The sequence below is a fragment of the Neoarius graeffei genome, chromosome 18 (assembly GCF_027579695.1).
Source record: "Neoarius graeffei isolate fNeoGra1 chromosome 18, fNeoGra1.pri, whole genome shotgun sequence".
Taxonomy (NCBI): Eukaryota; Metazoa; Chordata; class Actinopteri; order Siluriformes; family Ariidae; genus Neoarius; species Neoarius graeffei.
In genome coordinates this window covers 21069581-21081248 of record NC_083586.1, presented here as the reverse complement: position 1 = coordinate 21081248, position 11668 = coordinate 21069581, and the positions used below count along the sequence as shown (strand labels likewise).

At 45.9% G+C, this 11668-nt stretch overlaps 1 protein-coding gene across 1 annotated transcript in view; it reads left to right on the top strand.

Annotated features, from left to right (window-relative positions):
* Nucleotides 1–601: 601 nt before the first annotated feature.
* The window catches only part of cacna1hb (calcium channel, voltage-dependent, T type, alpha 1H subunit b), a 179746-nt gene continuing 168679 nt past the window's right edge, over nucleotides 602–11668 (top strand). Inside the window, exons 1-2 of the mRNA XM_060898260.1 lie at nucleotides 602–709; nucleotides 1964–2097. Coding sequence (XP_060754243.1) covers nucleotides 617–709; nucleotides 1964–2097 — 227 coding nt within the window. The 5' untranslated portion in view covers nucleotides 602–616. The remainder of the gene's footprint in view (nucleotides 710–1963; nucleotides 2098–11668) is intronic.

Sequence of the window (11668 nt, the reverse complement as noted above, 5' to 3'; positions counted from 1 at the left end):
AGTGGAGGTGTGTGTTAGCATGTGAGAGGAAGTGCATGAAATGATGAAAAAAAGGCACAAATTTCATTTCGATGCGTCATCATCATCATCATCATCATCATTGTCATTAAGAGTTGTGTGTTGTGTGCGCAGGATTTCACCTAATGTTTGACAAGGAAGGATGTTTAAATCCTGTCAGACAGAGAGCTGCAGAACCCAGCAGGGGAACACACCCTGTCTGATCTGCTAACACACACACATACAGATCTGTTTCCAGACATACTAATCCTGAACAGTTCACAGTAGCTCTGTGTCTGGTGTAACAAGTTCAAAGGTCCACAAAACCACATCATTCTAACATCAAGACATCATAAGTTGGAATCCTGACAATGCCACAGCCATCTGGGAGAGCAAAACTGACCATGCTGTTGAGGTGGGAGGGACATTACACTTTCTCTCTGTCCTCTGTCAATCACAGCGGCACGAGCCAATCGTGGCTGTCTGTGCGGTCATGTATGCAGAAGACGTTGGATAGCACTTTCTTCTGAGATCTGTCTGTCTGTCTGTCTGTCTGTCTGAGTGTCGACTGAGTGTATTGAGCCTTAACCTCAGCTCCACGTGGTTTGAGCGAGTCAGCATGTTGGTGATTTTGCTCAACTGCGTCACGCTTGGCATGTTCCAGCCATGCCAGGACCTGGAATGCCACTCGGAGCGCTGCACCATCCTACAGGTACGCTAACACACACACACACACACACACACTCTGAAAGGTGTGATGATTGCTGCTTCAGCACCGAAGAGCCAATAAGAAACTATAAAACCGAATGCTTTTCAGTGTGGCTCGACTGCAACACCGTGATGGAATCGAAATCCAGAATTTCTGTCACAAATTCTTAAAAAAAAAAAGGCTCAGTTAAGAAATCAAGCGACGTTAGAGGTTTGCTTTTCAGTGTGGATCATTTTCTGCACAAATAAAAGACGAGACTCTTTGTGTATTGCTGAATGCCTGAGTCGTTTATGTCAAGATGAACTTATTTGTGAAAAAAAATAATGGAGCCGAAAGTTTTTAGCACAAAATTTTGAGGGTTTTAGGGTCATGCTGTTTCAGGAAATTAATCAGACAGGATGGTGTGATGAAGCAGAATCACTGTTATCACCGTGAAGTTGATTATTTTCCCATAACAGCATGTTATGAAGTGCTAATTAGCTAAACTTCTGAGCTAACATGCCTTGAGAGAAATAATTTACATAAATGCTTGTGACTGGATAAACCTGAACTGAGGACCTGCTCCAGAAGCCTAGTTGATGAACAGCGGCCATTTTGTTTAGACGTCAATCTGCTCTGCTACAGGAGTTTTTTTCCAAGCATTTTTTCTCTGTTCAGTCGACGGAACACATCTAAAACTGAGCTCTTTTTACTCCCTCAGCATCTTCTTCCTGCCAAAGTTCCAACTTGTTCAGACACAGAAATGTTTTCTCATGCCTCTGACTGTGCTTCATGATTTTTTAACTGATTGTTAAAATGATTTCCTGATTTGTTCACATGTTTAATTTTTTTCTCCTTTGCAGTAATGAATGAGAGATGCTGCATGTGTGCAACCTCATATTTATAGCCCAGGGAAACAGAACATAGTTAAAAAAGTACAGCAGATGTTTATCCTGGGCTGACACTAAGAACAAGTGAAAAATATATGTCTTTGTTTTTTTAACGACAATTAGTTTGCATTTAGTTCACATATTACTGAAGGGTGGCAATAATTTTAGCACACACAATTTTTTCAGAGAAAATATTATATTACGATTGAGCTGTTCTAATGAGAATGATAACTCTGGTGTTGCTCGAGTGGAAAATATGAGTTTGTACGGCTTTAAATTTGCTCATTGTTATGGGGTGCCATTAATTTAGCACAACACAGTTTTACTTATTTGTTTGCTTGTTTTTTTTTTCATTTTTTATTTATTTGCTTTCTTGCGTTTTCTGTAGGCATTTGACGACTTCATCTTTGCGTTCTTTGCGGTGGAGATGGTGCTGAAGATGGTGGCTCTGGGTGTGTTCGGTCCCAGGTGTTACCTTGGAGACACGTGGAACCGCCTCGACCTCTTTATCGTCATGGCAGGGTGAGCAGAATGACCAATAAGAAAGCAGCACTGCATCAACACCATCAGAAGTGTGTGTGTGTGTGTGTGTGTGTGTGTGTGTGTGTGTGTGTGTGTGTGTGTGTGTGTGTGTGTTTAATGTCAGTTCAAGTTTTAATGTCAGCTTCAGTCCTAATGTCAAGTCAATGTGTCACAGATATGCCCACGCATGACAAGTACTACTACACAACCCCACATGTCTCTCTCCATCTCTCTGTCTCATGTCTCCCTCCATCTCTTTTCTCTCTCTCTCCGTGTCTCTCTGTCTGTCTGTCTGTCTCTCTCTCTCTCATGTGTCTCCCTCCATCTCTCTCTTTGCCTGTTTGTCTGTCTCTCTCTCTTTCTCTCTCTCACACGTCTCCCTGCATCTCTCTCTACATCTCTCTCTCTGTCTCTCTCAAGTGTCTCCCTCCATCTTCATCTCTCTGTACCTCTCTGTCTGTCTGTCTCTCTCTCTCATGTGTTTCCCTCCATCTCTCTCTTTGCCTGTTTGTCTGTCTCTCTCTCTTTCTCTCTCTCACACATCTCCCTGCATCTCTCTCTACATCTCTCTCTCTGTCTCTCTCAAGTGTCTCCCTCCATCTTCATCTCTCTGTACCTCTCTGTCTGTCTGTCTCTCTCTCTCTCATGTGTCTCCCTCCATCTCTCTCTTTGCCTGTTTGTCTGTCTCTCTCTCTTTCTCTCTCTCACACATCTCCCTGCATCTCTCTCTACATCTCTCTCTCTGTCTCTCTCAAGTGTCTCCCTCCATCTTCATCTCTCTGTACCTCTCTGTCTGTCTGTCTCTCTCTCTCTCAAGTGTCTCCCTCCATCTTCATCTCTCTGTACCTCTCTGTATGTCTGTCTCTCTCTCTCTCTCTCTCTCTCTCTCTCTCTCTCATGTGTCTCCCTCTATATCTCTCTTTGCCTGTTTGTCTGTCTCTCTCTCTCTCTCTCACACATCTCCCTGCATCTCTCTCTACATCTCTCTCTCTGTCTCTCTCAAGTGTCTCCCTCCATCTTCATCTCTCTGTACCTCTCTGTCTGTCTGTCTGTCTCTCTCTCTCTCATGTGTCTCCCTCTATCTCTCTCTTTGCCTGTTTGTCTGTCTCTCTCTCTTTCTCTATCTCACACATCTCCCTGCATCTCTCTCTACATCTCTCTCTCTGTCTCTCTCAAGTGTCTCCCTCCATCTTCATCTCTCTGTACCTCTCTGTATGTCTGTCTCTCTCTCTCTCTCTCAAGTGTCTCCCTCCATCTTCATCTCTCTGTACCTCTCTGTATCTCTCTCTCTCTCTCTCTCTCTCTCTCTCTCTCTCTCTCAAGTGTCTCCCTCCATCTCCATCTCTCTCTACATCTCTCTTTCTTTGTTGCATCCTGGGAGATGGGTGCGTGTGAGGTGTGTCACAGGTGGAGGTGTTTGCGGGAGTTTGGCGGAGAGCGTAAATTATTTATTTATTTATTTATTTATTTTCTTCTTGTTTTCATTTATTCCTTTTTTGCATGCATGATCAGGTGAGTCTTTTTTTCTTGTTTCTTGCTGTTTGTTGAGTGCTAAGTAGGGAAAAGTTTGTGGATTGTTTCGGGAGGAATGGCGTCCCTCAAGACGCCTCCTCCGTCCATCCGTCACTGTGTGCGGATAGCACTGCCAGATCCCAGTGTAACTGTGGAGGAGGTTTTGCTGGCCGTTGGTGAGAAAATAGGACATGAGAATGCACTCTATGCTTCTTGAATGAACAAGGTGGTGGTGATGTTTCTCAAGGAGGCGAAACATGTTAGTGACTTACTCATGAATGGTGTAATCATCACTGATCTATTTACCCAAGTCTCCCCGTTAGCAGTTCGCTCTACCTGTGTAGAGCGTCAGGTGTTCCTCCATTTATTCCAAATGCATTGTGAGAGAACAAGCTAAAAAAGTTTGGGAAATTTGCTAGCGGGTTTCGCGCGGTCAGTCTGGGCTGTAAAGACCCAAAGTTAAGACATGTCCAGTCTCTGAGGAGACAGGCGTTCATGTTTCTTGACTCTCCCACCCAGACACCGGAGGTATCTTTCGGAGTGAAATTTGGTGATGGTCACTATATGGTGTATGCGAGCGCTGGACAGATGAAGTGTTTCAAGTGTGGTGATGTCAGCCATAAATGATGCGCATGCCCTCATAAACAACAGGAGGCTCACACTGTTGATAGCGTGGTGGGCCGCAATAAGGATGTTGGAAGGGAGCAGACAGCGGAGCCCGCTGCTGCCGGGTACCGGCGGGCACGCCGCTGCGGACGTGAATACCTCCGTGAGTACCGGTGGGTCTGTCATTGCTGCCGAGGAGGCAAATACCTCCATGAATACCAGCGAACCTGCTGAACATGGGCAGGTGGCTGTGCCTGCAGGTATAGTGGCGAGTGTGTGTGACACAGAGGAGGATGATGGTTTAAACAGTCAGTGTGGAGGAGAGGTGGAGAATGTAGACTATGAAACAGAGTCAGAGTGTGGGTCTATTGGTGAAAGCTCACAGCAGAATGATTTATACTCGTTAGAAGAAATTGATGACTTTTTAAATAATTCTTTCAGAAAAACTGTAAAAATTAAGGATTATTTCAGTGACACAGACAAATTTGTTAGATGAGTTATGGCTTGGCGAAAACGTGTTGGATTTGATGTACTGGATGCGAAGAAACATTACCGTCTTAGCAAACATATCACAGCTCTAAGGAAGATAGCAAAGGAAAGAACCAGCAAAAGGATGAAACTATCTAAATGATTTTATGATCATGCATCACCAGGTGTGTTTTCTCTCTCTACTGTCTCCTCCTGTTTCTTTCTCTCGCTTCTTTTCTGAATCCATGCATGCACTCAGGGTAGCTTCCTTAAATATAAATGGTGGCAGGGATGGACAGAAGAGAGCTCAAGTTGCTGAAGTAATCCAACAAAAACAAATAGACGTTTTTTTGCAGGAAACCCACAGTGACAAGGAAAATGAGATGGACTGGGGCCTGTGGTGGGAGGGCTTTTACACACTCAGCCATGGTACTAACTGCTGTGGGGGGATGGCTGTGCTATTCAGGAAAAACAGTAACACTAAAATTTTATCTACTTTAGAAATCGTTAAAGGAAGGTTGCTGATTGTTAGGGCGGAAGTAGAGGGAATTATTTTTTGTTTAGTTAACATACGCACCCAATGAAGGACAAAAAAGAATTGCTCTTTTCAGCTGACTAAATGATGAATTGGACAAGTTCAGTGATGATTACCTCATCTTAGGTTGGGACTGGAACTGCACCACAGACTTCACTCTGGACATAACTAGTGAGGAACCACATTTTCATTCATCTACTGTTTTAGGCAGGATAATTTCACATTTAGACTTGGTGGATTCTTAGAGACTCAAACACTCAAAAGTTAGACAGTACACATGGGTTAAAGTTTATGGCAACAGGGTAAGCACAGCCAGGTTAGATCACTTTTACATCTCACAGTCACTCAGGTCCAGGTTAGTCAACAATTCCATCATTCCAGTTGGTTCACAGATCATCACCTTATCAGCTTAGAGTTAATTACCTCAGCCGGACAAAAAATCAAATCTTATTGGCACTTTAACAACAGGCTGCTGAAAAACAACATCTTCTGCAGCAAATTTGAACAGTTCTAGTTAAGGTGGAGATCTGAGAAAGCCAACTCTGTCTCTGAAGCAGTGGTGGGAGGTTGGAAAGTCTCAGATATGCATTTTTGTCAGCAATATACATCCTTTTCTACAACACAGCTCAAAATGTCCATTCAGCACTTGGAGAACACTATCCATGACACTGGGAGTGGCTTACTTCTGAAACCAACTTCTGCTACCAAAAATTAATTGAACGATAAAAAGATGGCACTTAGAACTCTTTTGGAGGAGAGGGTGAAGGGAGCTCTGGTTAGATCGTGTTTCCAGAACATCAAGGACATGGATGCTTTGAGCTCCTTCTTCTTCAATCTGGAGAGGAATACTGGGAGGAGGAAAATGATGACATGTCTGAAGCTCCCAAATGGGACTGTGACAGTGGACCCCAAAGAAGTGAGAAACTGTGCTGTGGATTTTTACACCAACTTGTTCTCAGCAGACTGCTGCAGTCCAGAGTGTGCTGCTGAGCTGCTCAAGGGGCTTCCACAACTGAACCCACAGGAGAAAACTGATCTGGATCAGGAGCTCAGTCTAGAGGAACTAACTACAGCTGTCGGTCAGATGGCTTCATGATGAGCACCAGGACTAGATGGGCTTACTGCCAATTTCTTTAAGCAGTTCTGTGGAATCATCAGCGCGGATCTACATGAGGTGCTACTAGAATGTTTTTGTGGCAGTGGGGGCATGGCTGAGCGTCAGTTTGTGAATGGAGGGCAGGGTCAGGGAAGGTGAATGGCCAAGTCACTACACCTGCTTGTCAATTAATGTGTGTGTGTTTCTTGCAGTGATGATGGAGCATAAGAGGAGTAGAAGAGCAGAAGAGTGCTGGCTGGGACCAAAGCATGACTCTGTGTGTGTGTGTGTGTGTGTGTGTGTGTCCTAGAGTGCCTGTTACAAAGCTGAAAAGCTATTATAACAAACGTGTGTTTGAACACTAGCAACCGCCTGCCGTAATTCTGTACTCCACCCACATCCGGGAAACTATCACAGTGGTGCCGAAACCCGGGAGTACAGAAGGGAGCCCATCCATGGAGTCATCACTGTTCAAGGACCTCGTTCATGCCCTCGCTACAGCACAGCAGAACCAGCATCAAGTGCTGATTGCCTTCCAGAAGGAGCAGGAACAATGCTTCAAGGTCTTGATGCTGGCCCAGCAAGAAGACTGCCAGGCGTTCTGACACCTGCTCACGTCAGCGGGGTCCTTGAGCACCACCGCAGCGGACCCTCCCCACCTTACCCTAATGAAGATGGGTCTGCATGACGATCCAGAAGCCTTCCTCGCGCTCTTCGAATAAGCCGCTGAAGCATGGGGGTGGCTGGTCAAGCAGCGCACAGTGAGCCTACTTCTGCTGCTGACTGGCGAAGCGCAGCTCGCTGTGCTGCAGCTCCCCGCTGACAGCCAGCTCATATACATTGACTTAAAGTGAGCCATTCTACAGTGTGTCGGCCACTCCCCGGAACAACAGCATCAGCGCTTCCGGGCACTGAGGTTGGAGGAGGTCGGCCGGCTGTTCGCATTCGGCCAACAACTCCGGGACACCTGCCGGCAGTGGCTGAGGGTGGATGACCGCGACACAGAGAGACTTATTGACCTGGTGACACTGGAGAAGTTCATTGTGCGGCTTCCGGAAGGAACAGCGGAGTCGGTCCAGTGTCATCGCCTGGCGTTGCTGGAACAAGCCATAGAGCTGGCAGAGGACCACATGGAGGCAGTTCCGATGGCAGGAAGATGTGTTTCCTCTTCTCCTCTTTCCTCTCTCTCTCCCTCTCCCTCTGCTTCCCGTTCTCGCCCTGTTCCCCCAGCACAGAGGCGGGGGCCGGCTCCCCCCCAGCCGGCGTGACACACCCGTGGTGTCCTCCTGTTTTCCCCTTCCATGTCTGTGTCCTCTCCCCCTCAGGTGAGTGACATCCATACTGCCAGTGCAGAGGGAGAGCTTGGGCTGGTGTGCTGGCACTGCGGGGAGCTGGGACATCTCCAAAGTCAGTGCTCCGCAATGGAGGTGGGAGCGGTGGTCTGGATCCCCGAGGCACCAGAAACTGCCCTCGATCGGGCCAGAGAGTATTGTATGCCGGTAAGTGTACAAGGGGATACGTATCACGCCTTGGTGGATTCTGGCTGTAACCAGACCTCAATCCACCAAAGCCTGGTGCAAAGTGAGGCGTTGGGAAGAGAACAAGTGGTGAAGGTATTGTGTGTGCACGGGGATGTTCACAACTACCTTTTAGTGTCCGTCCACATTCTATTTTGGGGAGAGAAGCATAGAGTAAAGGCGGCAGTTAATCCTCGTCTCACCCACTCGCTGATTTTGGGGACTGATTGGCCAGGGTTTAAAGAACTAATGGAACACATAGTAAAAGGTGGGTCCTGCATTAATATGTCACGGGAAGATCCCAGTCTGGCATTGGCTGGGGAAGCTGTCATAGAGCCGTTTACATCAGCACCACGCCTGGGTGATATGAGGAAAGAGGAGCAGTCTGCCCCTTCTCCCTCTCTCGGGGATTCCCTTGAGGATTTCCTGTTAGAGCAGTTGCAAGACGAGACTCTGTGGCATGCATTTGACCAAGTGAGAGTAATCGATGGTCAAATTCTCCAGCCGAGCGCGACACCTGCCTTCCCCTATTTTGCTATTATTAACGATAGGTTGTACTGAGTGATGCAGGACACTCAAACTGGTGAACAAATAACTCAGTTAATCCCAAAGAGCCGTAGGGAATTCGTATTCCATGCAGCTCACTTTAATCCCATGGCCGGACACTTAAGGCAGGATAAAACACTAGCCCAAATAATGGCCCAGTGCTACTGGCCAGGGATTCATGGGGATGTCCGTCGGTGGTGTGCGGCGTGCCGTGAATGCCAATTAGTAAATCCCATGGCCACTCCAAAAGTGCCTTTGCGCCCTCTCCCTCTAATTGAGACCCCTTTTGAAATAATTGGGATGGATCTCGTTGGGCCATTAGATCGGTCAGCACAGGGATATCACTTTATTTTAGTTCTGGTGGACTATGCAACGCGATATTTGGAAGCGGTGCCTCTCCGCAGTATCTCAGCACACAGTATTGCGGAAGCGCTTTTCCGCATTACCTCCCGGGTCGGGATTCTGAAAGAAATCCTGACAGACCAAAGCACTACCTTTATGTCATGCACACTGCACGAACTGTATGGGTTATTGGAAATTTAAGCCTATCTGCACCAATGTCTATCACCCACAAATGGATGGCTTAGTGGAACAGTTTAATCAGACACTCAAAACAGGGCTCGAAATTAACTTTTTTTCTTTGTGTCCCCCAGTGGTCCCGAATTCTGTGTTGTATTGTCCCGAATGGAAGCAATAGTGTCCCCATTTTTTTCCTCTCTGAAATAACCAGTGGTTAATATTATCATATGAAGTTACTATTATATTTGTAACTATGCGATTTTGAACCCTTTATATCATTTTTACAATAAGTCACAAGACACAAGCGACACATGTCCTATACATCATCTACTTCAAAATTACAGTTATTGCATTTTCAGTTTATTAAACTTTGGCGATCTCACTGTATGAATAGATACCTGTTTATTTAAAGGGGCCAACTAGCTCATTCAGAAAATGTTTCAACTCCCTACATCTGCAGGACACTTTAGTTGAAAATAAGACCCCTTTTATGTTCATTTCATCTACTTATACCTTCAATATCTGTTGGCACTTATAAGGCCAACTTATCATTTTCACCATTACCGTTATCCATTTTTATGAACTTTCCGTTATCCATTACCGTTATCCATTTTTATGAACTTTCCGTTATCCATTTTTATGAACTTTCCGTTATCCATTTTATGAACTTTCCGTTATCCATTTTTATGAACTTTCCGTTATCCATTTTATGAACTTTCCGTTATCCATTTTTATGAACTTTCCGTTATCCATTACCGTTATCCATTTTTATGAACTTTCCGTTATCCATTTTTATGAACTTTCCGTTATCCATTTTATGAACTTTCCGTTATCCATTTTATGAACTTTCGCTGCCGAAACGTGGGTGCAAATGTTAGCAACATCAGCATAGTGGCAGGTCCGAGCCTAGTTGTGCTGCTGACTGACTAAACTTTCTGAACTAGAAAGACACCAAGAAAACTCACTTATTCTGTTGAACGGTATCTTCCGTCAATATCATCCACATCATTCCTGTTGTATTTTATAACGTGTCTAACAGTGTTCATTAAGTTCATTCAGTTGCTAGCGTTGCCTGCAGACCAGGCGATGACACTTTGGATCCTGAAGGTCCCGGAGACGTTATGTCTGGGCTTTCAGTTTCTTCCCCGCGGTCGGTCCGCTTCAACCACTTAAGCATTTTTGTTCTGGCAAGAGTCGGCGCAGCGTGTGCGGTAGCAATTCCATTCCAAGTCCATATAATGCGGACTCCGGCCGAAGATTCTCGAACAGAATGCGCTGCTCTGTAGCCTACGGATGCAGGTGCATCGAAAGTGTAGCTACTATGTATTTTTCGCTGTTAACGTTTTAAAATTAAAATTGACAAATTAGGTGAATGTCTACGTATGTGTTACGGCTTTGTAAATAATATTAATGTAGAACTTTTTTTCTAGATCTATTTTTTTCCATTGTCCCGGGATTGTCCCAGATATGATAATTTTGTGTCCCGATGACATTTTTTATGGTCCCCGGGACATCGGGACACCGTTAGTTTCGAGCGCTGACTCAAAAACTTAATTTGGAAATTTGTAAGTGAGGATGCGCGTAATTGGGATAAATGGCTCGAGTCCCTGTTATTTGCCGTTTGAGAGGTCCCGCAAGCCTCTACGGGTTTTTCACTGTTTGAGTTATTATATTGGCATAAGCTGTGTGGCATTTTGGATGTGTTGCGTGAAAATTGGGAGAAGGGATCTTTGCCTAGCAAGAACGAAATTCAATGCCTTCTCGACCTGCATGCAAAACTCCACACACTCACTCATTTAACCCAGGAGAATTTGCGGCAGGCACAAGAATGTCAAGTCCGACTGTATGACAGGGGCATGCGCCTTGGAGAATTCACACCGGGAGACAAAGTGCTCGTATTATTGCCCACGTTGTGCTCCAAATTAATCGCCAAGTGGCAAGGGCCCTTTGAGGTCACACGGCAAGTCAGGGACATCGGCTATGAGATGAGACGAATGGACGGGGTGGGGCATTGCAAATTTACCACCTCAATCTGTTAAAATGTTGGAATGAGGAGGTCCCCATGGCATTGGTGTTGGTAGTCCCAGAGGAGGCGTAGCTGGGGCCGGAGGTACAAAAAAAAAATTAACATCTCCAGCCACTCCGGTCCCTTGTGGAGACCACCTCTCACCGGCCCAACTCACGGAGGTGGCCAAGTTGCAAAGGGAATTTTCCAACATGTTCTTGCCCCTGCCCAGCCACACCCACCTCATAGAACACCACATTGAGATGCTCCCGGGGGTGGTGGTGAGGAGCCGTCCTTACCGCTTGCCTGTACACAAATAAAAGGTGGGCCGGGATGAACTCAAGGCCATGCTTGAAATGGGTATAATCGAGGAGTCCCACATTGACTGGAGCAGCCCGGCGGTCCTGGTTCCCAAGACCGATGGGTCAGTCCGGTTCTGTGTGGACTATAGAAAGGCCAATGCAGTGTCTAAATTTGACGCATACCCAATGCCTCGCATTGACGAGTTGCTCGATCGATTAGGCACTGCTCGTTTTTATTCGACACTGGATCTAACAAAGGGATATTGGCAGATCCCCTTGACTCCTCTATCCCAAGAGAAAACGGCCTTTTCCACACCATTTGGGTTACACCAATTCATCACGCTTCCTTTTGGGTTATTTGTGGCTCCCGCGATGTTGCAATGGCTCATGGACAGGATTCTCTGCCCTCACGCCACCTACGCAACAGTGTACCTCGATGACATCATTATCTATAGCAATCATTGG